Genomic DNA, 27,672 nt, shown 5'->3' with positions numbered 1-27,672 from the left:
AGGTGAACACCCTCCCTGGTTTTATAGACAATCTGTGGAGGTCATAATCATAATTTCCAACAGGATCTGTGTCTCTTGGGAATTATACCTTCCAGCAGTTAAATTGATGCTTTTTCCAGTGTTGCTGGTAACTGGGTCTCTTTCTTTGATACACTTAGTATCTAGATATGTTGGGTTACCCTTTCCAGGTATAAACTGTAGGATACAAATAACTTCTCGGTTCTATTTCTGGCAGTCTTTTCAGCTATGTGAAGAGCAAAATGAGTTCAGTGAAGAAATTGCCTACTGTGACTAAACTATATCTTATCATGCAAGGTTTTCTTTAAGTCCATTGAATTATTACTTTAGGAGATGCATTTTGGAAAAGTGTATGTATGGAGCCATTGTATCTTGGGGGTAGGGTTCCATACTTCCATTGTGCAGATGAAATTATATCTGTATATGAGGCAGAGCAGGCATAAGGCTATAATGAATTGGGACCCTTGTCTTGAGATGTAAAATGCCTCTTCAACTGCTATTTTTATCTTTGAAGGAAACACTGTCTTTCCCCTTTATTTTTAAACATCTTGTTTCTTTTGTATTCTGCAGCTTGAATAATAGTTTGTGCTTTTTGTTACGTAATGGAGAAATTTTTGTTGCAAATTGGAATTTTTTTCTCATCTGTTACAACTTTAGTCTTATAAAGCCCATGGTTTTGTAGTTGTGGGTTGATATTTACATATTGATTCAATTATTCCTATACTTACTTGCTTATGCTTATTTTAAAGATTTTCTTAATTAGCACCCTTATTTGGGGATTTTGAAGTTGGCAGTTCCCTTAAGTTTTTCAGCTCAAGCCTTCCTGGTATGTTGGTAAACTTCAGAGTATTTACGTAAACTTAAAGCAGTGCTACTGCTTTTCCATTTACTGCTGCAGTAAATGTAAAGCTTTAAGGCACCTATTCCTGTTTGGGAGTCCTGCCGTTCCCAAGTCTGCATTTCCTCTGAAATGTTTTTGGATTTCTAGGTGACACTGAGAATGATAAATATTGTTTGGGGGATCCAAGGGTAGCTACCTCAGAATTAAAAACTCTTCTTGGATACAATGAGTCTCCTCAGAGTCTCGTGAACTTTAAGAAGAGTGCATGCAAAATGCAAGACTCCTGCAAAATTGAGGTCTCTGGCTTGTAGTTGGTATTTCATTGTATGGAAAATGGTTGTATTTCTTCCTTGCCAGATAAATTGGTTTTCATCTCGTCTGTGTTCTCAGTAAGAAATCAGCAGCATGTCGAGGTTAGTTCAGTAAATGGAAAATGAGAGGAGCAGACTGTTTGGAGAGCTTAGGGTTAAAATTTTTTTGAGTTTTCTTGGATATGGAATCATTTTTGTGGCTTCCAAGTTTTAAAAGCTCTGTAAAAGTCAGACCTTAGTATTCTAAGAATGTTCAGCTCTGTTCTCTGTTTCTCTCAGAGAGAAATAAATGAACCCATGCATGCCGAAGGGGAGGGGGTCCTTTTTTATTCTTTTTAATATTTTTTGTTAAGAGGACTGGGTAGCTCTACAAACTCTGATTGCAGTGGGGTTTGTAAACTGATCATTTTCCCCTGAGGCACCTTATGCTAACAAATGCTTAGTTTAGACAGAATCCATCAGTTGGTGTTTGGTTTACACTCTAAGCATCTCTCCATGCAGAGCCCTGTCCAGGTGAGCTGTCACTCACCACCAAGCTGCCAGGACCCAGAGATCCCTTCTCACCTTCCCACTCCAGGCAAACAGTGGCTTCTCCACTCTGGTCAGGGACGTAAGGGGCTGCTTACCTAAGGAAGTCCCATGGGCAAGCTGTTCCTTGCCTTGAATCCAAATCCTAACCTCACTTCTCAAGCTCTGATGGAGACTTGGGGCAGCAGCGTGATGAATCAAGGATGAAACACTGGAAAATTGCTTACACAAGCTTTTCTTCAGTCTCCCCACTGCCACCTCACTGGCATGGTCTCCTAACACCAGAGTGGAGGGGCCAAGAGGACAAGTGTAGCAGATAGTGGCTGGAAAGCCAGTGACAAGGTGATATTCTGGCTATAGCATGACTATGTGTTGACCGTAGAAGCCGAGTGAGTTTTATTTACTAAGTCCTGATGTGGGATTTCCTGGCCTGTGTGTACTGTGTTGTGGTTGTTACTGTGTCTCATCATATTAAGAGATTTAACTCCATGTACTCAGGATCTTCTTGTTCTTTGGTTTGGGACAACCATGTCTTGAGTATTCAATCAACCTCACATGGTTAGAGGAGGCTTTGCTTTTAGCCTGCTCTTACTCCATTTTGCATTATCTGTCTTGCTGGTTTGTAATTCAGACGTTGTTTTTTTTCTACAGAGACATGTCCTAGAGGTTTAGTTAACATGGGCAATTTGCAACTCAGTTTGTTTTAAACTTCTGTTGAGATATACTAAATGGATGAGGTAAATCTCAGGGCACTGCACATCTGGCTTAGCCAGGCAGTGAAACACACTGAGTGAAACTTCAGGAAATTAAAATATAAACTTCCCTGCCCCTTTTCCTGCAGGGCCAGGAGAAGGGGATGGGTCTGCCTGCTTGCATATCCCATTATGGTATGTTAACACTTTCAGTCCTCAGAGATACGTTGTGTTGGCCTGCTGCTTGAGCCTTTCCAGTCAGATAGCAGCAGCAGGGGTAAATGTGATGCCTTGGGATTTGTATGTTCATGACCTGGGAGGTCAAAACCTTCCTGTAATATATACATTGGCATGCAAGAAAGCTGATCATCTGGGAAGTCCCCTGTTTGAACTTTTGTCAGCAAACAGTCTCTTCTGCTGCTGTTCTTTCCCTTGGGACTGAAAAAAATCTTTAAAGGCAATCCCAGGTTTTAGATTAGCACGCTCTAAAAACAAAACTTCTCAAACCCCTTATGCAGAGTGTTTTGTTCCTGTGTCTTCAAAATGAGAGAAGCTAATGAGCCTCATGCTATTCCTCCAAGATTGTTCAAGTGCTGTCATGCTTTTAAATTTAACAAGTCAGACTCTATATAGTTTTACATGCTCTTATGTGCATTGCATACGTTTAACTCTGGCTTGGCATTTTGTGACTAAGACTGCTTGTTTTTAATCATATCTGTGTCAGATTTCATGTGAAAAAGCTGAGGGATAAAAACTGGGGTTACAAAATAAAATCAGTATTACAAAACGGAAGAATAATTCACATTCTAAGCCCATGTGCAAAACAAAGACACACACACGAAAAGTTACATTTACCACATTTCATATTTCTGAATTAAAAATTATATTCTGCCAGGTGTAGCTGGCCTGTCTCCACAAGAGCAACAGTGGAGCAGGAATTGTTACATATGGGCAGCAGCCATCTGCAAGAAAAATTTAGTTCAACAAATATATAGACAAAGACAGAATTTATTCAGGATCATGAAAGTCCACCAGATCCTGGAGTCCTGACCTCCTCTCTAAATTAGAGTGTATAACTGCGTGCAGATATTCCTACAGAGAGAGAAAAAAACCAGGGCATTCACATAATTAATGCAGGTGTTGGCCAGCTTTTATAAGGGCCACTAATTCATTCATATGGCTTCCTCTCTCCCTTAAGGGTTCTTATACTTGACCTGTTATTACCACATGGTCTTTAACCAAAGAATTGAAGCCAGATGTCTTGTAGCTAGGTTTCTCTTTGTTAACTATCCCTTATAAATCATTTTTTTCTATGCAACAGAGAGATCCTACATGAGAACTTTTAAAAATTCTTAAATAATTAAGGCTGAAATGTTTCTAACCTAAGAGTTGATGAATCCTAGAGGAACAATAAAAGTTTATAGTCACTGTGCTGAGAAATACTATTTACTCTAGCTTTTTATTATCCTGGGTCTGCAAATGTTTCTAATCGATGTTTAGGTTGGAAGTAAAATCACTCTAAAAAGACCTTTTTCTTTAACATAAATCTAAATGTCATGTAGTGCATTTGGGATATTGGTGGAAAGTTTTGGATATTGCTTCATAGGAATTAGTTTAATTGTGTTGACAAACAGAGGGAAAGAGAAACAGCTTTGGGTAATTTTAAGGAAATTTTTGTCAGATACTATTTTCACTTGAGTTCAATTACTAATTCTGCTTTCCAATTCTATACATTTTTTGTTTCCACATAAAGGTTAGGTTGGGTGTAGCATTTCCTGCAGAATGATTGGAGCTGTCCAAAGCATAGGGTTTTGTTTGCATGTTTTAATGAGAAGAAATTCTTATCTTTTAGTGTTGTTGATCTGTTCTGTCATTGGGCTTACTTGTTTCTTGCTAAAACTGGCCCTCTTTTTGTAAAACCTCAAATATAGTCAGTAGAGTTTCACAGCCATAAAAGGGTGTCAGAGCCACATCTCCTGGGTGTCTTTAGAAAGAGTCTTTTTTGACATTAGTTTCTTGAGGGCTTTTTGGGTGGGTGTATTTTTTGTGGTTTTATTCTGTTTCATTTTTGGTTTTAATTATTATGGTTACATCCTCATTGTTAAGCCATGCTAAAGAAGGAACCAGGGTATTGTTCAGAGGGGTTCTTCCTACAGTTTGCCTCTTGGGAATTGCACCTTGAGTAATTGATTATAATTGAGGAAGAAAACTCAGTAAGCCTTTTTTTTTTTTTTTGTTAATCAACACTTTCATGCAAAAGTTCTACATTCTGGTAGAATATGGGTCTTTGTTGCACCCATAGCTGCGCTCAGCTGAGTACTCTGCAAGAAAATGATTTACGTATTCTGACAATACATAACAATACTTAATACAAGAAATAAGATTTGATGCTTTTAGCATTAAAATATTACTTTTCTGATTTATTGCCTCACTCCTAATTCAAATTGGAATAAATTGGTTCAGACAAGTTATACTTAAAAGCATGGTGTATTTCAAAATACAGAAATGTGTCTGATAGAAATATGAGAATGCTCATAGAAATACAGTGGCAAGCTTCTTTTATTGTTTATAAATGTACTTTATGTTTTAAGGACATAGCCCCTGGCTCTGGCAATTCACAGTTTTAGTGCATACTGACGGTCTTAATTTAGGGTGTTCTTCCCAGTTTTGAAGACGGGGCAAGAAGGAATACCCCTGATGAAGACCTGAATGAGTCAAAACCTATTGGGAAATGTAATCTTTTCCTCCTTTTTTGCAGAGCTCTTCACAGTGGTGCAACCAAACAACAGTTTTATGCACTGATAATGTAAATAAGGTGTCCCGTAAGAAAGTTAACTTTTCTTAATTGCAAATTGCATACCCTTCTCTTTAAGTGAATTTTTCAGCACATCTGGTTGGCCAGAAGCTCATTTGCTATGAATTTACGACTACATCAGGAATCATGCTAGCTCCCAGAGCAGATGGAAACATTTCTGGTTGTTTCTAATCTGGCTGCTGTTACTAGACTCCTCAGAGCATTTGTTTGCGAATTGTGGGATGCCACTTAGTCTGAAAAAATAAATTTGTTCTGAAGCGTGTTCTCTTCCTGTCCCACTCCCCACTCCCTGTGTATGTCTTGTCCATGGAGACAATCATGTTTCAGTTCTGATGTCATTCTTCTTTTTCTCTTTTTTTTTTTTTTTTTTTCCCCTTTTCTTTCAGTCCACAGCCATGAGTGAACCACAGTGCTACTACAATGAAACCATTGCCTTCTTTTATAATCGAAGTGGAAAATATCTAGCCACTGAATGGAATACTGTCAGCAAGCTTGTAATGGGACTGGGGATTACAGTCTGCATCTTCATAATGCTGGCCAACCTCTTGGTTATGGTGGCTATTTATGTCAACCGCCGATTCCACTTCCCTATTTATTACTTAATGGCCAACTTAGCCGCCGCGGACTTTTTTGCAGGACTGGCCTACTTTTACTTAATGTTCAACACAGGACCCAACACTAGAAGATTGACTGTAAGCACCTGGCTTCTCCGTCAGGGTCTCATTGACACTAGCTTGACGGCCTCTGTAGCCAATTTGCTAGCCATTGCTATTGAGCGGCACATTACAGTTTTCCGAATGCAGCTACATACTCGGATGAGCAACCGGCGAGTGGTGGTCGTAATTGTTGTTATCTGGACAATGGCCATCGTCATGGGCGCCATACCAAGTGTTGGATGGAACTGTATTTGTGATATCACTCACTGCTCCAACATGGCACCGCTCTACAGTGACTCCTACCTGGTCTTCTGGGCTATTTTCAACCTGGTCACCTTTGTGGTCATGGTGGTCCTATATGCTCATATCTTTGGGTACGTCCGCCAAAGGACTATGAGAATGTCCAGACACAGTTCTGGACCCCGCAGGAATAGAGACACCATGATGAGCCTCCTGAAGACTGTCGTCATTGTGCTCGGTAAGTGCTTACTTTGCCTCCCCTGTTCCCCCCGCTCTGTTTATCAGGTGATTTAAGGAATGCATGTCCAGCTCATGGGAGGGTGAGAGGTTGGTAGTATTTGCAAGACATTAGAAGAAGTGGCGCAATAAGAGGCCCCAGCATTCATTACTGTGTCGGGGCTATCAAGCTTATTTATGGAAGAGGACCTGAGAGACTTGGTTTCTTAGCCCTAGACGTGAAACTGATGAAAATTCAGGACCTCAGAATGTAAGGTGATGGGATTTTGCACCAATGCAGGTTTAATACCTGTTGAGCAGCCTATCCTGTGCAGCGTTTGCCCTTTTGCCTTTGAAGATGCCAAATGGCTGCAACCTTTAAATAGCACAGAGAAGGCTCAGTCTTCCTCTGAAGTATCTCTTGTCTCGGTTTTGCCACCCAAAAGGTGTTATGTGCATTCAGGCCATACTCCCGTGTCTGAAGAACAATGAGGGGCTACAGGTTAGTGATGAAAAGATCTTGCATGTTAAGCAGGACTGCGTGTACATTTTGCTCAGGTCTATAATGTTTGGCACATCTGAGCATCTACCAATTTGCTAATATAGAAGTAGCATGTGAGGCACTAGTGTGCTTGAACTTATTTCTCAGGAGGTGCCCAAGCTTCAGGGCTTGGAAAACAGGAGGTAAATACCATGGCACACTTGGAGTCAGAAGATTCCTGTCTTTTTGTAAATGGCTGTGTTTGGTTTTTGTCAGCAGCTCTCAGTTTCCTTATGCAAAAACACAGCCTGGATACTGGGTACCATTGCCCAGTGATGTTCTTTGCAGTTTGTTCTGCTTGTTGATGGCATTAAGGTAAAGGCAGGCAGGAATGGTGCCAATTGTCTCCTTGTCCCAACCTGTGTTCTCACCCATGAGGTCTTTCAGGACAGAAGACGAGTGTCTTGGGATCCTAGTACGCTGCTGCCTCATGAAGTTGCTCTAATAGTCCATAAATGCACCTGTACAAAGTCTGCAAAGCCCAAAACTTAACCCCAGTTCTTGCTTGACTTCTTGATTTCCATTGCTCTGTTTTGACTTGTGCCCTCTAGCAGTTAATGTCTGCACAAACACAGCAGAATAATTGCAGAGATTTGATGTGAATCACTGTGTCAACTCGTACCTTAGTTCAAGAATGTAAATTTGGCTGTCTGACCTGGTGCTTAGCTTTGTAGCCAGAATAGGAACTGTGTAGTTGACTAACCTGTTCAGCCATTGAGGAGTCTTGCTCTTCTCTTTGGGAAAAGAATGTTTGAGTTTTGGGAGGGAGGCTGTAGTGGTGGGTAAAAACTCTCCTGACTGCCTGGTGGTTTGGAAATCTGTCTGTCCCCACTTCCACGATCCTCCTTGCAGAAGGCAAAATGAGGTTGAGGACAAAAGGAAAATTCAGATTTTACAGTTGTCTTTTTTGGAACTAAATCCTTGTTTTCTCTTCTGTTCCTACAGCAGTGGGATATTTCCTTTGAGGTGAAAGACTGGCTCAGACTTTAAAGAAAGAAATGTGAGTAGGAAATGGCAAGTGCTTATGCCAGTGAAGCACAGAGCTGAAGGAGTAAATAAATAGTCACTGAATAAATCGCACATGGCAGCTCATGCCAAGCCTATATGGGGACTAGAGGTATATATGCAGCTGTAAGGTGAGGTACTGACTGCACCCTCCTCTGTTCTCCTATGAGCAGAGGTCACGGGGGAGATTACAGGCTACCCAGTATGGCTGCAACAGTAGAAGTGTACAAGGAACATGAAGTAGCCCTTTTCTAACACTTACAAGTACCTTATTTTTTTCAAGGTATTGTTCTGGAAACAGTGGAACAACTCCAGAGGTTAAGTAGCACTAGCCAAACTGAAGGTGACTCAAGTTTAGCTGCTGATGTAGTTCAGTAATATCCCTGATTCTTCACTGGGGTTATTTGGAGTAAGAATTTTTCAGGTCTGCAGGTAGTACACGTTGAAGCTTTCTTCAGAATTCAGACAGAACCATGTTTCTTGTTACTGGTGCAGTTATTCATTCAGTGTTGTGCACACACTCTGGTTTAGCATCTTTTCTAATCTGCATAAAGCACCATTTACAGAGAGAGGTATTGTAGCATTTATTTTGAAGAAAGCAGAGGAACTTCCAGACTGTGACACAGTTCATCCTGTATTTGGATCTCCCACTTCGGTATTAGTTTGAAAAGGGTTTGTTTCGGAGTTGGTTTTGTTTGTTCTCCAAGGCAGTGTGTTTTCTTTGGTAGAATGAGGTCGGTCAGAGGGTTACAGTGTAAAGAAGCAGCAATGCTTTCACCTCCTTACCATCTGTGAGACACAGTTGTAAGATAAAAATGGCTGGAAGAGAGCTGCTGGTTTGTTTTTTGTTTGTTGGGGTTAGTTTGGGTTTGTTTTAATAATAAATGTAAAAAAAAAAAAAATAGCCTGAAGCCAAGAATTGGGCTGGGGGCAACCGCAGAGGCTTTGGGAGGTTAAATGTTTGTGCATCAGGGTGTGAAGCAGACTGCTAGATGAACCACGAGAAATTTTCATTAGTTGTCATCAGCTGACAAATGTTGACCCATATTACTGAATTTATGCTTCCAATGGAAGATTGTTTTGGGGAACAAAAAAAGTTAAGCATCGCTTTGAAGGGGTGGTTAGGCCTTACCTCGGCGTGGAGTAGGCAGTGCAGTCAGCATGTTGATCAAGAGCGTGTCCTCGTGCTCTGCAACTGCTTAGAGTCTGCTTGTAAGTCTGGCTTAAAAATTTCACAAGCGGAAGATTTAATTTCAAGTGTTTTCAATTCTCAACTCACTCCCTGAGTGCCTTCCTGCAGACACAGCCAGTACACAGTGCTGCAAGTTTATCTGCTTCAGCTTTGGCAAAGGCAGAAAAGGTGGGTGTCTTAGGCTGCCTGCAGCAACTTGATGAACATTTATCTCATGCAGTCTGGAAATCTGGCTTTTTCTGCATCAGTAAACCCCAATAGCACAGCAGAAAAGACCCCCTGCTTCTCTTAATGATGAAGATCAGCGTAATGCATTGCTATTTGAGGCAGAAACCAACTTTTTTTTTGCCGGAGGTGGAGATGGGAAAGGAAGCGGTTCAGTTTATTATCAAGATCCCTCTCCCACCTCTGCTGCCCCATAGCTGAGTGGGGAAGGCAGCTGGTGTGTGTCAGCCCACGTACCTGTTTTGGAGGAGAGGAAGTGTGCCCTGAGAACCAAGGGAAAACAAAGCTGGGACTCTGAGTAAACCTATGAGCCTTGGTAGAGGGAATCAAACTAGTACTCATCTTTGGATCTTTGTTAGAATGCTGCTCAGCTGTAAGTAACCCCTTTGTGATTTGGGCAGCAATGAACTGTTCGTTTGACTTTTAAACTTCCATAAATGGTTCTTCCTGAATCTGTCCTGCTGGCTGTGCTCCCAGGCAAAGAAAGCCTTGCTGCTGCAAGCAGAAGATCATCTTTTCCTCTGTCTCCATCCACACTACATTTTGGGAGGCAGGAGAGGGAAAAAATTGACAAAAGAGCTTCTTGTTTGTTAGCTGCCTAACACGGCCTGCCCTCCTGGTGCCTTGCTGCCTTGCTCCAAGAGGAGAAGAGCTGCCGTGAAGGGGTGCAGTTATCCCGGCAGCGATGCTGTCAGCATGTGCGGGGCCGATGCCAGCCACCTCTGACAAGGGGTAATTGTGTGGGGAGGGCTACAGCCGCTTGACGCGCTGGCTGGAGCAGTCGGGATCTGGCACGCTGCGTCATCCCATGAGCGGGTGGGATGCTGAATCGGAGGAACGAGTCAGAAGCAGAGAACAGATTTTTTTTTCTTTTTTTCTTTTTTTTTTTTTTTTCATGCCCTTTGGGGTTTTTCTTTTTCCTTGGGTAAAATATTTTAAACCGAAGGAAGTGATGTCATAGTTGAGCCCTTTTTTCTTTTAACAAAGCTGCTTTTGAAATCTTTCGAAAGTAACAAGGAACATAAAAGTCTTTCTCTAGAGCGTGCCTTTCCTTTGCGCAGGGGCGAAGGCAGGAGTGATCAGCATACGGCACATAGCCATAAAATCAGGTCTGGTTCAGCTTGTAGCTCAGTAACACTTTTGCCTTTCACCACCACCATGTGCTACATTTAAATGAGCGATCAAGGGAGCAGACAGCAACAAGAGCTGAAATTTGGCATCCCCTCTTCCATCCTCCACATTATCTCACATTTAAGGACAAAGCTAAACATTTCCTGGTGGAAGTCAGTTAGACTCTGAATGCATTTGGCTGGGACAAATGCAGGTTTGGCCCAAAAATGGATGGTATCTACTGTTTCAAGAAGCAGTGAAAGCACTGAAGAAGGATTTCAGGTCTGGAAAAACGTAGCTCTGCTCTGGATTTCCATGGCCTGGAATAAGTTGTGAAAGGCTAGGGTCTTTAAGGGTTCTTATATACCTGCATTTGTAGGTAACTACCAGATTAGGTTATTAGTGTTGTAAAGTTAATCTGTATATTCTTTTGCCTAAATGCTAATTAAACACCCATCCTTAATTTGTCTTCTCTTGTTTTTACAATGCAGATAACACTCTTCCCTATACCTCCATACACATCTTTGGCCATTCTTCTCTGTAAGATTCAGATACTGAGGTTTTATAACTGAACTTTATTTAACAGTAATAGCAAAAAGCCTTTTCATGTGTATTTAACCAGTCCTGCCAATTAGCCTTATGTGTTGGGCGAGTTCTCAATGTTGTTTGGCCAAAATTAGGCATGCCTGTTGAGCCAAGTGCTACAGCTAACCCCCAGAACATAGGGAGAGCAAACAGTGAATTCATGATTGCTTACCCTTTATGTTCCTGGGAACTAAAAAGACACTTAGGACTTTCCCGCCTGCCTGTAGGACCATCCACTTTGTTTGGAAGGAGGAATGTGATTTATTCTGTAAGATCTGGAAACTAATGTGGGCACAGATTTAAAAAAGAGTGAAGGTACTTTTTGTATAAACTGTTTTGATTTAAAGGAGCCTCACTGTGTTTGAAGACAGTCCCTTACTTATTGTAGCAAAGCAATAAATGCAAGAAAAAACATCTGGAAGTTCAGTATAAACATCTGGCAGGGTGGAACTGCTCAGCAACAGCTTTTTTGCTGCCTTCTCTTTCTGTCACAGTTATAAATTGCATGAGAAGCTTATTTTTGTACTCTTGTAGTTTTTCTTTCACATCTAGGTACCAAATGGGGATGGAAAGCAGCAAGTAACTATGCTAATGCATGTGAGTGCCAACATATGCTGTAGCTATATAGTTAAAGCAAATAAAGTTCCCACCCCACCTGCAGTACTGTGCCCAGCTCTAGGGGCCCCCAACACCAGAGAGATGTGGACCTGCTCAAGCCCATCCAGAGGAGGCCATGAAGATGGTCAGAGGGCTGGAGTGCCTTTCCTATGAAGACAGGCTGTGAGAGCTGGGCTGTGAGAGCTGTTCAGCCTGGAGAAGAGAAAGCTTAGGGCAGACATAGAGGGAGGCTACAAGAAGTCTGGAGAGGGACTTCTGCAAGGGCATGTAGTGATAGGACAAGAGGAAACAGTTTTAAACTGAAAGAGGATAGATTTAGATAAGGTATTAGGAGTATCTTTGAGGGTGCTGAGACACCAAAAGAGGTTGCCCAGAGAAGCTGTGGATGCCCCATCCCTGGCAGTGCTCAAGGCCAGGTTAGTCAGGTCTTTTAGCAACCTGCTCTAGTGAAAGCTGCCCCTGCCCATGGCAGGGGGTTGGAACTGGGTGATCTTTAAGGTCCCTTCCAACCCAAACCATTCTATGATGGTTATTGATAATTTTAACCTTTTTGGGTGATGGATTGATACGCAACATTTCATCCCAAGATCAAAAAAATGTTCAGGGGGGGCATATTTTTTAAAGGATGTTTTCAATATCTGTGCTGTATCTTCTGCTGTGCAGTCTGTATCTTTTCCTTCTTCCTCCCCTCATGCAGTAATAACACTTTATTCTCTGTAGAAAATAAAAAGACTGTGAAATAGTGCTACAACCTGAATGACAACACCCTGTGTTTTGCCAGATGCATTTTGTTATTTCCATACTCCTCATGCAGTGTTAGGTGGCCAACTGGGATGGCCTATATTCCTCAGCCCCTGAATTGTAAGGCTTTGATATAGCTAAGCCTTATTAACTGTATTTCACCGGTTACCGAGTAGGTGGTTCCAGGCTGAGATGAAGATGATTTTATCTTGAAGATAAAAATGAATCTGAGATGAAGATGATTTTATCACTTGAACTCCAGCAAGCCCTTCCTGCCCATGGAAGGTTATTCTGGTGGGCCAAAGCAAACATTAGCCTTATAGGGCAATTCAGGCAAAAGAAAGATCTTTTGGAAAAGCCAAGATTTAACTGTGAGCCAGGTGATGCGAAGAAGAGAACTTCACCTATTCACACCCTCCCCAAAGTGTCCTGCTTGTGTGGAGAGAGCTGAGCTCCTCAGCAGGACTTTCCCTGAGATGACTGAAAATAAGTATGTCCAAGCTTGGAGATGTCCTTCCAGCAGGTAGCTGTGGCCCTATCCAGTTGGGTTTTTTCTTTGACATTATTACATTTTCCTTAGAGAGCTGGGCTGGGCAGTGAGATCAGGCTGGAGTTCAGATGAGAGCAGCACATTTCACAGCTGCTTCTCTGGAACTGGGGGACTGTGAAGTCATAAATACTGGGTTACCCTGTGGCCAGCACGGGGAGCTCATTCTAAGTCACCAACCCTGCCTGACCCCTGCATCACAGTGATGTCGCTTGTGTATTGATTTAGTCCTGACGGAAAAACAGGGCAATAAACTCTAGAACTAGTGTGGCCAATATGACTTTCAGCATCAATGACTTTCTGTTCTTCTACACAGGGTACAGTTATGTGCAGTCCCAGTGTTTTTAGATAAGTATATTTTAAAAGGACCTAAGCTGTGAATTTAACCCACAGTGAACTGGGAAATGGTTTCTGCTGACTGTAGTCTAGATGGAGTGTTACTCATAGAGTTTATAAGTTTAATTCTTGTTGCCATTGTGTGGAGAAGAAAGGTTTATAATAAGCGTTTTCAGAGCTGCAGTGTGGTGGCAATACTTCCAAGTTGTGTCATCAAATATTTCCTCAAGAAGTGAAATTTTTATTAAAATTATTCTACAAGATTTATAGATATATATATTCTACCTTATTCTATAGGATTTCTGATGGCTTGGGTTTCCTTCTCTTTTTTTAGTGGAAGTCCATGGAAGTCGTGATTGTTCCTCAGAAGCTTCCCTGGGGGAAAGTAACACAGCTTGGGGTGGAGGTGATGTTCAGGGCTTGCAGTAAACTACTTACAATGTATTACCTAGCACTGTTTTAGAAAAGGGAGACAAATTTTCACAAAGAATTGCTAAAAATCAGTTATAGCTTATCAGCAAAATGAGTTTCTGCTTTCAGTTAAAATAATGGAGGCATGAAACTTGCTAATGATCTAAGCTGTAATCTGTACCTAATTATGCAGTGACTGGAGTGCGTCTTAAATTTAAGACCCTTTGGACTTGCATAGGATGTTGCTTGCTTGGGGTTTTTTTCATGCAGCTAGTGAAAGCAATGCTGTGTGTGCTCTCTGACAGTTAATCTGTCTCTCTAAATCTCACTCACTGATTGTTTTTATTGTCATTTGTAGTTCTGCAAATGAATTCCAGTGGATCCTTTTGAATTTTGTCTAGTAGCCCTAGGTCAAATCTCTTCCCAGTACTGCTTGGCTGGTGAGGAAACTGAAAGAAAAAGAGAATAAGGAAGCACAGCATCTGGAAATTACACTATGGTCAGTTTGTTTGTGTGATAAACTTGATAAGTAGCTTTCTTTTTCAAAACAAGCCTGTGCAAGCTCTCCTTGCTGAAGCAGAAGTTACTGGTGCCCTGGATCCAGGCCACTCTTTCTCTGAACCTAAGGCGTGGTTGGGTGTATTGGGAGTCTCGTTCTAAATGTTTTACTTAATTCCTGTACTGACTTTCCCAATTAAATTTATTGCATCCCCAGCTAAAGCTGATATGCCCTGGGTAACTATCTTTTCTATGAAGTATTCCAGGTATCCTTGTGTAATTCATTGCTTCACCATGGGGAAGGTGTTTGGAAGTTTTCCTCCTCTTTCCCCCTTCAGTTAAGAATAAATATTTTTCATTTTCATTTGGGATCCTGTGAAACTGTGCATTGAGGAACTTAGATCATTTCCCAAGGCAGAAATGTGGTTTTATTTTGGTTTTGAAGGAGGAAAATCTCACTAGTAAATCCATTCCTTTACATATGATGGAAATGAGGCCTTGTTTAATAAAAGTCTTTCCCTGGGCTTCAGGATTATTTATTACCTTTTCAGGGAAGAAATAAATTTGAAGGGTAAAGGAAAGCTCTTTGCATTCTTTTGAGAATGGCGAGAGTGGGATAAACATTAAGAAGTTCTTGGTTTGTGCTCGTATTCAGCTTCTGATTAAAAAAAAAATAAAAAAATTAAAAAATCTTATTGCTTGCATAGTCTGTCTCTTGTTTCCAGAAGGTGTCTAAAGATGAATTGCAATGTCAAAATTAGGTATTCTTCTCAACAAGGCCAACGGAATTGGTTTTTATTCTTTATGAATAATGAGATTTGGAAGTCACACCCTTATCTTACCCCAACTAATAGAATCCAACCCCTGGATCCAGGATCCAACCTGTTGGATCCAGGTGAAATAACAAACTGCTGGCTAAGAAGTGAAATTCACTTAGTGAAAATCCGCGCTAAACCAGTGAGTGCCACATCTTGCTCTGCCATCTGTCTCCACTTAGCAGTGCTATGGCCCTGGGTGAGTACTCATCAGCTTGGGCTTCCCCAAAATAGTGGATGTGGGGATGTGTTGTGGGACATTTGCCCCAAAATAGACTCGTGATAAACTCTGAGAAAGCTGAAGGCCCAGGGTAGAAATTGTTTACCAAGGAAAAGATTAGAAAATCAGTGTGGGCAGGAAGACTTACATGTAAAATCTGGTGTCCTCAACATAAAAAGGACATGGAACTGTTGGAACAAGTCCAGAGCAGGGCCACGAGGATGATCAGGGGACTGGAGCACCTCCCATATGAAGACAGGCTGAGAAAGTTGGGGGTGTTCAGCCTGGAGTGAAGAGAAGGCTGCGTGGAGACCTCATAGCAGCCTTGCAGTATCTGAAGGGAGGCTATAGAGATGCTGGGGATGGACTCTTCATCAGGGACTGTAGTGACAGGACAAGGGGTAACAGGTTAAAACTTAAACAGAGGAAGTTTAGGTTGGATATAAGGAGGAAGTTTTTACTGTGAGGGTGGTGAGGCATGGGAATGAGTTGCCCAGGGAAGTTGTGAATGCTCCATCCTTGGCGGTGTTCAAGGCCAGGTTGGACAGAGCCTTGGGTGACGTGGTTTAGTGTGAGGTGTCCCTGCCCATGGCAGGGAGGTTGGAACTGGATGATCTTAAGGTCCTTTCCAACCCTAACTATTCTATGATTCTGTGATTCTAAAATGTCAGCCCATGACCAAAGCATACTGATCTTACTCCTTTTGAGGTGAATGTTTTGGAACAGGAGATGGGAATCCATCCTTTAGAAGAGGCAATAGTAATGATTTTACAAATTGGCTGCTTGCAAGGCAACATTCTTGTCCTCTAGAAAGCACATAGTTGCATGGGAAGTTTGGTTCTAAATGTTTTGCTTGATTTCTTCACTGATTTTCTGAGTTAAACTTCTTGCATCCTCAGCTAAAACTGATACATCCTTGGTAACCATTAAAGGAAAGCATTTGCAGTCTGGAACGTCTGTGGTAATCTGCAGCCTCTGGCTTGTGTTTTCATCTTTGAGATACCATTTGTCCGTTCCATGTTTCGGTGAAAACAGCTCAAATGCTAATACAAACTTAAAGCTAGACCTCAGCTTGAGAAACTATGTGAACAAAAATGCCAGTTGTTAACTTGTCACATTGTAAAACTGCATTCAGTGAAGCACAGAACAATCATTTGTTTCCACCGGTGGAAAACACTGAGAACAAGAGACTGTTTTGTGAGAGAAGTGTCGCTCCTTCTTGTGCATTGCTCCATTGCACATGAGCAGTGTGAGTAAGTATTCTGGGTTGTCTGTTTTTCTGGGGTAATCTGTAAAAACAGAAGAATACAAATTTAAAAGCAAATTATCTTTGCCTTTATAGTTTCAATGAAGCCAATGGCTCTTAACATCAGAGCTTGCTGAGACATCTGAGGTACAGCAGCCTGGGGTGGGAAATGGTCAGCAGTGAGTGATAGCTTTCAGACAGCAGCTTTTGTGCCTCCCTCTTAATATACACATTAAAAGCAGGTTCAAGGAAAAGGCCTATGTTCTGGCTTCTTTCTCTCTCTCTCTTTCTCTTTCTCTCTCTCTCCTCCTCTCCTCCCTCCTTTCTCTCTCTCTTCCCCCCCCTTCCCCCCCTTTCCCCCCTTTTCCTTCCCTCTCCCCTCCCACCCCTTCACCACCCTTCCCCTTCCCTCCTTCCTTTTCTTCCTTTCCGCCCTCTCTTCTTCCTTCCTCCCTCCCTTTCTCTCTTTCTTTCTCTCATTTTATTCTTTTTTTTTTTTAATTGTTTTTTGAACCTGAATGTAGAAAGAAAATGTGATTCTGACCTCTTCTGGATTCTGGCTTTATTAGCAGAATAGCTTCCTATTTTCCTGTTTCATACAGCTGGGAATGCTGTCACTGAGCTTACAGGTGGGCTTGTTTTCCTTTCTTTTTTCTTTCAGACAAAGATGGTCTTTTATTTTTTCTTTTTTGTTTTTTTACCTTCAGCCCTTCCTTGAGTAAGTTTCTGTATTTTCTGTCATACAGTTGCACATTTGATGCCCTTCTTTAACGCTGAAAACAGCAACAGCAACAGAAAATTCCCTTGCTTTCTGCAGTTCTCAATCAAGAAACCTTCTTGTCACCTTTCCACTTTGCTCAGCCTAAAAATAATCTCTGAAATTCATTTTCCTTTTATCCCTATGGAGAAATAACTGTTACTACGTCCAAGTGTGCTTCTTATATATGTGGCAGGTCCACTGGTAGACACATATCCTTTCTCATCACTTCCTGGAGAGCAGGCAAAAGGACTCAGAGCTTGCAATGGAAGGTCACAACACTTCAGAAACTATGACATCATTTGTTAAGTCAAGTGTTGTCCATCAGTCTGTGCTGCTTAATGAAGTACTTGAGCAAGGGGAAATACCTTAAGTGAAAATACTTGGTTTCCAGGCCCGCCGTCAAACAGGAGGTATTTGAACAGTCAGGGATAAGTGCTTTGAAGTTTATGGCCAGGGCGACCTTAAGTTCTGCAGCTGGGGAAGTGAAAATGCAGTTTGTAAAACTGTCTTAGACATACCTGCCACAGGACTGGCCATCTGCTGCTGCGGGCTGATGTTAGGAGAGCAGCTTCTGTGTGCTGCAGTAGGTTGGTATAGTAATTCCTTGATGTTAATGCTAAAATCTATGAGTTTACTTTAAAAAACAAGTTTCAGATAGTTTTGAGGCAAGTGAGAGAGCGTAATTCTGTTCCATTTCTTTGTGTTGGAGTGAGGGCTGTCTTCTTGGGTCTTTCAGCTTTACTAAAGTACTCCGTATCCCAAGTACAAATTTGCTAATGTAACCATAGATATGCAAGGACAGTTAAGATTTTTGAAATATCTTCTTTCATGAAAGAAGTCATCGTCTGAAGAAGATGAAGGGAATTTAGCTGCTACAAGCACAAAAAGCTGCCAAGCTCCTGCATTTGTCTTATTTTCATGGAAATCGTTTCCTCTGACCTTGGACTCACTACCTTCCTTGTTCCCCTAAAAGCAGTTTTGTGAGCTGTTTCCCATCTTCTGATATTGATGTAACCTCAGAAAGAACTTTTTCTGACATATGGCATTGATAATTCTCATTTTCCCTTGTTTGAAGTTGCTTTTCAGTGCCCACTTTTACTTTTCTAGAAGTATGGAGTAGCGTAGATATTGCTTTTCCAAGCAGAAGCTGTGCATATAGAGAGGAAGAAAGAAAGAAAAGGGGCTAAAAGAAAAAATTGCTTGCATATATGTACACAATAGTTGCCTCTTTCTTCCATTAAACAAAAATTGAAAACTTCAAGAGTGTATCAGGTGGGTTTAGATATGTAACTGGATTTCCTTGATGATGTGTTGGATTTATTTATTTTTTTTTAAGTTGGTTACCTGTGTTAATTACCAAAATAAACATATTTTGTGACATTTTTCTACCATAACTGCATCCTGCTCATAGTAAAGGGTTCAGTGGAAATTGTGCTTGCTTTTCCCAGCTTGGAGCAGTTACTGTAACAACTCAAAACAGACCGCCATAGACCCAGTGTCATTTGCTGGTCTCCCGTGTGGCATGGTGCCCTTCACACTCCACGTGCTTCAGTGACAATGCTACTGCATGTGCATTTTGGTTAGCTCTCGTTAATTGAGAGGTAAAACTTCCTCATAATTATGAAAAAAAAAGAAACCAAAACCCAAACAGTTTCATTTCAGACTTTGAACATCTGAGGAACAGACTGGTTTTATTTATCTCTTCAGCTGGGGTGCAGGGTGAAGAGTGGTGCAGAGTCTGATGAATAACAGTATTAAAAAGTCAATCCTGTCGTGTCTGTTAATTAGCAGCTGGTGCTACAAGGTCTGCTTTTGGGTTACAGTTAAAGACTAGCATAGCAGTGAGTTTGGGTACATACTTAAGCAGTGTCTACCTTCAGATTACAGCCATTTAATGGGGAAATATATTTCTTTCAATACATAGTAAGAAACTATCAACTTTAAGTTATGTGTAAAACAGCCCCTTGCTCAGAGTTAATTGGCAAAGGGACTAGGCCATGAAGAGCCTCATGAATGGGGAAAGGCACAGGCTAAAGTAGTAAAGTCATGACTTCTCTGCAAATAGAAATGGATAGCAACTCCCATCTGCTCATACCACGCTGTGGGAAGCAGGGTGGGAATGATGTGTGGGTGTTTCTAATCCCTGCTTGCACAGGTCAAAACAGAAATTTGTGATAGAAAAACTGTCTTGAGCTGGCAGACCAGCAGAGCATGTCTGCTAGTGCTTGATGTTCAATGTCAGCAGGGCACACAATGTTCTGGTTCCTGCTCTGGAGGCAAATAGTGAAATGGAATTCAGTGCTGACTAGTTCGTTTTCCAGGAGATCTCTTGCCTTTGACATGTATATGCCCAAAGAGGAAAAGAGGTTGCATGTAAGCCTAAGAATAGGCAGGGAACTGCCCCTACACCCTTTAAAAAGTAACACAGTTTACAGTGAGTGATTTCTGAAGTAGTGCCAATGCAGACAGATGCCTGGCTCTTCAAGTTCCGAATCAAAAGCCTTTGCTCTGTCTGGGCTTCCTACTGACATTATCCAGTATCTCGAAGTTCTCATTTGAACCAGATTTTGAGCTTTCCAAACACATATTAATAGTTTGAAACTTCAAAACTTTGCCATTCCTGCTCCCTGGAGGAGTGGCAGAGTGTTTCTGAGGAGACCACAAGCCATTCTTCTAACTTAAGAGGTCAGTGTAGTATCTTACGGTCTTGCTGACATCCTCAGGTGTTTCAGTCTCATCCTTCATGTGAGAAAGAAATTTCTCAATCATCATTACTATCTATGAAGAAGATGGAGAGGTCATGCTCCACGTTTTAGATAGCTCAGACTTAAGCCTCGATTTTTGCATCCACTGCTTTACTTCAGGCATATGGTTTGCCAGCTGGATATGAAGGGGTTTTATGTAATTTCAGAATAGCATCTACTGTAAACTTCTTGGTCAGCTACTCCTTCGCTGTAGGCTCGCAAGCTTATGCCGTGTTAAAGGCATAATCTCCATTTGGTAACTGCACTAGCTGCAAATGAAACCTTTAGGTTAACCTCAGTTCCAGTTGTGAGTGTTGAAAACAAAGAGGTTTTTTTGTTGAGATGGATGTAGCTTTCAGGGCCATAGAAGATACTTTTTTAAAAAGGTCTTCAACCTGGCTTTCTGACTTCAGCCAGAAATTACCAGAAATGCAGGTTGTACTACTAGAAGCTACACAGTGCCAATAGGTTGCTGAAAGGATTTCCCATTTTAATGTCCAGGATGGATGTGGTTGGGTGGTACACAAGCTTTAAAGGCTAAAAAAAATTAAAAAGTATTATAAGGTTGACAGAAGCAGGAAGGAAAGATTCCTATCCAGGCAAGGCGAATAGTAAATTGCTTGAATTTTAATTGATGCTGCATTTTGTTTCGGAGGTTGACTACCCGTAAGGTTAATTTGAAGCATGCGGTTGCAAAGTGTTTACCTTTCCTTATTGGCCTGCATGCCAGTTCATACCAAGTGGCATCTAGAAAACTGAAGAATCATTTCCCACAAAATATGCTGACAAATTCTTGTTCTGAAGCTGATGGGTAAGTAATTCATATTGGAGAAAAGGAGCTAACTCTCACTGTTAACTGAGGGTGGAGGAGATGGTCACTGAATCTCATCCATGGTGTACCTTGTGAAATACAGGAAAAATCAGCATATCTTATAATCCTTGGCATAGTTTCTGGAACTTGTGTGGGTGTTCCATGATGATTTATGAATTTATATTAACAGTGTGTCTTTTGGAAGTATCTTTTGTAGTATACAGTAGTGGAATGTATTCATTGTTCCTCAGCGGAACATTTTTGTTACTATTTCAGTATGCACGCTTGTTACCTAACATAGTGAAATGGGAAATGAAGGAAATTGACTTTCGCTCACTCTAGTTTTGTTCTGGTGCCAGAATATAGGGTGATCTGCAGGATTAATCCTGAAGACATGAAATGGTTTCTTCCCTTTCCTTTTCTTACTCGGGCTTGCCTCGGGCTTAATGAGATTTCTCTTGAAAAAGCCTCTCAGCCTCAAGTGAGAAGGGAAGACAGAGACTCCTGAAGAGAGCTGTTAATCCGACAGATGACTCTGGTCCCTCCTCATTAGGTTTCTGCAGCTCACACCTTTCCCATCCCCAGGGAGGCTGCTGGTTAATGTGGCTTCTGTAGATCGTGGGGATTAAAAATGAGAATAATTGGCATCACTAGTTATTCAGTGAGAATAGTCAGCATCAAGTCCTTGGCTGCGTTAGCTAGTATTCTGCATGAAAGGAGTTGTGTCTTTGCAGCAGAAAAGCTTGGCTTAGCTCAGTCTAGAGTGAGGAGGGGTCAATTTAAATAAACAAACAAAGGAAACTAGTTAACTGGCAATAATTAACAGCACTCTTTAGATGAACACTTCAGCTTCCAGTCTATTAATCCATCAGATATCCAAGTGCTGCATTCATGGTGTGCTCCTATGTGGAGTGTTAAAGAGCAGCAGGCTTTCAGATAGGCGGCACTGGCCTTGCCTGCCGTATCAAGTGAGAGGTGTGTACAAAGCCATATGCAGTCAAGAAATGTGAGCTTTTATGCACGTTCCGTAGAACACAGTAGTGATTGATGCTGTTTCCCGGGTGATTTTCCTTTTATTTAAATTTGTTGATTCTTCACCCACCCTCCCTCTGCTCCCTCTGTTCCCGTCTCTCCACTCCCTTTATGTATAACTTTATCTCTGTGGCCTTGCCCCCATTAGCTGGCAGGCAGGAGCAGCATCTCTACAAGCCAGCCCAGCCTCCAGCATGGGTCGTGGGAGTGTGAGCTGTTGGCTGTTGTTGCAGGGCCAGTGGTGGTCCCATCTCAGGTGTCTGAGCAGGACTGGGCTGATGGGCTCTCTTGGCTTGTGGCTTGGCAGAGAAAAGCGATTCCAGGCATGTTTCCAGAAAACAAAGTGTAGCAGTGTTCCTTCAGACTGTTGTTACAGGCATAAATAGCCCATGTACGGAGATTTACTCCTGGAGGAAAAGCAAATAATTTTTTTTTCCTGAGTTTTTGGAATCAGGCAGTGAAATGGAAGAAGCATGTGCTGAATTTTTACCCTGACAGTGACAATACCATGGCTTTTCCAGGGTGCATTAAAAGTAGATGCATTTAAACCATAAGAGTAGTTCTAAAATAACTGTTTATTACTGGTAACATGCATTGGTTACTGGTAACCTTTTACATTTCTTTCATGGATATGAATGTTGATTTTACAAGGAAACATGATTTAATTAACAGGGAGCTCTCAATTCACTATGCTTTTGCTGAATTGTTTGGTTTTTTTTTTTCCTAGTTTCTGAAATGTTTCAGGATTGGATTGTTTGGGGTTTTTTTTATTTTGCTGAAATTGCCTGTTTCATACTCTGCAGTACATCTGCAAGTTGCTTACATTCAGAAGAAATTCTGAATTCCCTAGAAACTTTTGAGTTGCTAAGAATTAAAAATAAATAAACAAAATTCCCCCATTAATTTTGGATATGGAACTTAAAATTTTTCTCTTGGAAGGTTTAGAAAATAGTACAATTAAATATTCCCATTGAGCCCTCTTGTTGATTTATCTCTGACTGAGAACAGAACTACCTCAGTGGGAGGAGTATTGAGTACTTTGGCTGCAGAGCTGGGTTTGCTTCTCAGTTTCCCCAGGATGGGAAGGTCTAAGGGCGTAGGGGGTGCAACAAAGTCCACTGTCCTTGACCACTGGCCAGCACAGGTTGTTTTACTCTTGCTGCTCAGATTTTGGAGGTTTTGGGTGTTTCTTGCCTCAAGTAGCTCCCTCTGGGTCCAGCAGAGCCCACAGAAAAGCAGGGCAGGGGCATATCCTCCTGTGTGGGAGTGGTTAGAGGTGCAAAGGATACATGTTTTTTCCAGGTTCCCCAAAGTTTTGCTCATTCTAGGAAGGCTATGACCCCTCCTCAGTGCTCTGAGAAGCCCAACACCAAAAACATATGTTTTTTAAATTATTTTATTTTTATTTAAACTAGTTGTCAGACACTTCTAGTTCCTAACCTCAGGACCTGATGGAGCATCAGTAACTGAAGAAGTAGACTGTACAGAGATACTGACCAGTCAAGGCTTGAGTGAGAAAGAACTTGTGCCTTTTTTAGTATTTCGCTTTGGGAGGGATGTTCAGCCAAGACATAGCAATTTTCCAGGATATAGTGCATATGACAGTGCCTCAAATTTCTGACATCTCCTTCTCAATTTAAAACAAGTGGCAAGAGCTGGATCCAGAGCTGGCTGAAGTGCAAGTTCTGCATTTGGCTGTCTTAACACTAGGATTTCACTGCGCATGCTGGTGTAATCTTAGCAGGGAAATGAATCAGATTTTAAAACCTGGCCCCAACTTTAAAAAATGGTGACTAAATGTATTGAACTCTGAGCGTGATCCATCATTCATGAGCTTTGTGCCTCACACACTTCACTTTGAAACAGTGTGCTTTGCTCACAGACTTTTAAAATTCATATCCTGCATCCATTATGCTGACTATCAAGAGTTACCCTTGACTCATAGAGGAGCAGGAATCTTGTAAAGTGTCAGTTATGGGGTGTCTCCATTGCATATTGCACTGTTGAGTGCAGATCCCCCTCAAAATAACAAAAAATAGCTAAATTAAATATACTTGTCAGAGGTTTTCTTAGAGAAGCTTTGACATCCTGTCCTGGGTGCTTTCAAACAGGAAAGAGAAGATATCTGTAAGATGCAGCAATTTCATTGAGCATCTCTTCAGATGTATGTAAGAAAGCAGAAACCACAACAAACCAAAAAAGTCAGCCCAAGCAGAAGGCTTCTGCTACTGTTTTATAGAGTTAAATTTTTGTTGTTGCTAAAAAAGTAATCTTAGTAGAGTACATTGAAAAGACAGTAGATACTGATATAACTGCCTATAAAGCTGTATGTATGCAATTTCGCAGGCAGCATTTTGCAATAGTGTGATATGGTAGAGCTCTGTGTGTGCTGAAATGGCTGTGATGATAAGAGATGTATGTTGCCACATCTTGAAACCATCTCCTCCACTTCCATGACATGGACTGACCACTTCAAAAAAAAAAAGAAAAAATCCACATGTTTGGAAATGCATTTTCTTTGTTTAAACACCTCTTTCATACCCCAGGAAAATAAAACGCAAAGTGCTTGGAAAAGGCAGGCGCATTGCCAGCTTTTTAAAGAGCTGTGAGAGAAAAGTTGCTAGGCCAGCTATAGGTTCAGCGACTTCCTGAATCAGCATGAGAGATATCAGCAACAGAAACATCTGGAAATATTTAATTATTTAGTAGCTCATTCCATGTATGAGTTGTTCTTTCTTTAGATGGAGAGGGACTTGTATTAGATTATTTTCATCATTTGAGATTAAAAGGCACATATTGCAACTTGTGCTCTTGGTGTGAGGTTTTTCCAGGGCACCCATCATTGCTGTGACCACAGCCGCCCTGTTTGTGGCAGCGTCAGCTCTGGCTTCGGGATGTGCTCAGAGTTCATGGGCGCTCAAGAGCTGATAAACATGCCTTTGGTCTGCACGTGATGCACTGACAGGAACTGCCACAAGTTATGTCCTGTCCCTGAGTTATTACAAATGCTTGTGAAAAAAAACCCAACATTTGTATAAGGGGTGGTTCTGAACTGGAAGATAAGTCCTCAACTTCTGGTCATAGAAGATGCCTGTGAACCCCAGCAGATGGATTGGGGACACAGGTTAGTTTGGAGCTTGGAACTGCCTCTGATGAGTGAGGTTTTGGGCTCTCTGGCAATTCCATGATGCCAGGGAGCATTACTGGTCACTCTAGGTCTCCCTGGGGGACCACTGTGGAGTTCTTGGACCTTTTCTCTAAGGAAGCCAAAAGTGGAGGCTGCTCTGGCTTCTTCAAGTCGCTTTGCCCTTTAGGGCATCTTCCAGCAAGATCTCCCAGAAAGGCCCATCACTTCCCATGCCATGGAGGTGCACCAGTGTTTTTGCTTTCACCACTCCTCAAAACAAAAAATAACCAGTTAGATGTCCTTGAAGCCAGGCAACACAAACACAATGCCATGGTGGCATTAAATAACTTCTAGCCTTGTGATAACACCACGCTTCTGAAAAGCGATGCAGTGCTAAATAAGCCAGAGAGAGACATTAGTATCGTTCCTCCCTGTTTAGCATCTTACAGATTAATTATGAGTGTTCCCAGAAAAGTTAGCGAAGAATTGTGGCAAGGAAGAGTTTTATCACAAGTTTGTGCTGGTAGTTATTCCACGCAGGAAGGAGACAGCTCATGTTCTTCTAATGCCAGCTTAATGGGACAGCTTTCTATAGCGTCGTGAAATCCAAAAAGTGCAGCTAAGGAAGAGGATGAACTGGCAGGTCACATGTGGCCCTCTTCTGCTGTAAACAACTTCTGGGATTGTCTCTTTTCATCTGGTTTACACGTGTAGATAGAATATTTCTGGGGAAAAGATTAAGTTTTAAATTGCATGTGTAAATATTTACACACATCTGTTGCAGTGATATGTAATGCTGTTGCAGGCATTGGAATACTTCCTCTGCCTTTCCCTTCCCCTGTGCTCATTGTACTGTATGTGGTCATCTTGCTGCTTATCATAAAGCCTCCTGACAGTGTGTACCACATGTTGCAAACAAACTCATTTCCTTGCTTTTTGATGTATTTGTTCTTGCCTGTGCCATGCACCATCTACTATAAATGACTGAATTTTCCACTCAAAATGCTTTCATTGCAGCAACATTCAAGCTTAGATGTGTTTCTAGCAGCAGTGTTTAACAGCCACAACTGAACCCTGGGAGATCTCTGCATACAACCCTCTCCCATCCACCCTGAACTCCTGCCCAAAGTAAGCCTGATGAATGCAGGTATTATTCTGTGATGCAGAATAAGGAGGAGGAAATGAGGAACATCCAGGCTGTGGATCCATTAGAGGCACCTTTTTTTTTCCTTCATCTTTGTCCTGTTACAAATGTTGTGTATACCCAATGCAGTAACATACAAAGCATCAATGTCAGTGGACAGTCACAGTGATGGGCAATAGAACAGCCGGTAAGAACCCAGAAGATCTGAAGCTTGTTTTGCTGGTTGGTTTGGCTCCGTATTGTTTGAGGCACAGCGCTGGTAAATCCCGTGGCTGCAAAGCCTGCCTAGTAAAGATAAACAGCTGAAGGCGTGGACTTTCCTTACAGCACAGAAATGGCCTGTCTGCCTTGCTACATTCATCCCTAATTTTGCTAGCCTGCCTTTGTTGTGGCAGCTGTTCTGAGGCTCTGGAAAACTGGTGAGAAGCTAGCAAGTAGCTTGAAATGAAGTCCAGCAAAGCCTAATCTGAGTTTGCATCAGGGCTCCCCCTTTTTGCACATCCCCTACACACTGCTGCTGTGTTGGAGTTCACCTCAGTGTTGCCTCAATATTCCTTTAATTGCTAAAACATCTTTAAAAAGATGAGGTCACCTCTGACTGGCTTCTTCAGTGTGTTGCTAAATAGTTCGGGGGGGTTAATTTTTTTCTGAAGAAAAAAAAAGCTCTGTGTTTCATTTAGAGCAGCAGAAGTACTTCTTGGAAGCAATTACTGAAGGATTTTGCAAGCACTTTGCTTACAATGTACTAATTGCCTTTTTTTTTTTTTTTTTAACCTAAACATTCCTCAGTGAAGGGCCTTTTGCATAAAGGTCTCAATTTATTTTATGCAGCTTCCCGTTCGCTTTAGGTGCAAGTCCACAGATATCTGCTAAAAAAACAACCGCACAAATCTTGCAAATTCATATATCAGTGTGTCTGCCCCAAAATAATCTGATTTAAACCACTGTGAACAGTGCTGAATTAACACATCTGAATGATCCTGCAGGCAGTATTTTGGATGTGTTCTGGAGGAAGAGTTTTCAGCGTGGGTGCTTTAATTAGCCAGCATTGCAATAAAACGTATTTCCAGTGTCGCCAGGTTTCAGCTCCTGGACACGTGCTGGTGCCATCGAGTAATGTCAGTGGGCACAGCCTGGCTGCTTGGTACTGTACGGTTTTTAACATGGAGCAATTTAAAAGCTGGCAGCAGGAGCTTGGAGGTGTCTTGTTTAATCATCACAGCTGTTTCATCCTTTTTGCTAGTCTGTCAGTTTGCTGCCTCTCAGCCTCATAGGTGAGCTGCAGATCTCAGGCTGAAAGTTGCTTTGATGGTTTGCTAGCAGTCTTGGTCCTTCAGTTCCTCTTTCACTGGGAAACAGTAGCTGATGTTCTGCTAGGTAGTCTTTCTATTTCATAACCTGTGCCCATGATTGCAAGCCTTCATTGTTTGAAGCAGAAGGATGCAATACAGTAGATGGCCTAGATGTACTAAGAACTTCTTTTGAGGACTGATTATGTTGCAGAAACTTGTTGTTTTTCATGGAGAGAGTATGGAGAAGACTTTTGTTTTTCTTTTTAAGGCCTGCTTTCAGTGCAGCTACACCATTTGCAAATGTTTGTTTTTACAACTGCTTCTGGAAGTCAGTGGATTTACAATTTCTTTGACA

The 27,672-nt window shown here is 41.7% G+C and overlaps 1 protein-coding gene across 1 annotated transcript in view; it reads left to right on the top strand.

The window, feature by feature from the left end:
• The window catches only part of LPAR1 (lysophosphatidic acid receptor 1), a gene marked incomplete at both ends in the record, with an annotated part of 49,111 nt that overhangs the window by 8,130 nt on the left and 13,309 nt on the right, over nucleotides 1–27,672 (top strand). Inside the window, one exon of the mRNA XM_080637610.1 lies at nucleotides 5,592–6,339. Within this exon, the coding sequence (XP_080493736.1) occupies nucleotides 5,592–6,339 (748 nt within the window). The remainder of the gene's footprint in view (nucleotides 1–5,591; nucleotides 6,340–27,672) is intronic.

This window comes from Psittacula echo (genome assembly GCF_963264785.1).
Source record: "Psittacula echo genome assembly, chromosome: Z".
NCBI lineage: Eukaryota > Metazoa > Chordata > Aves > Psittaciformes > Psittacidae > Psittacula > Psittacula echo.
Note: the sequence above shows the minus strand (reverse complement) of the source record. Positions and strands in the feature narration are given on the sequence as shown.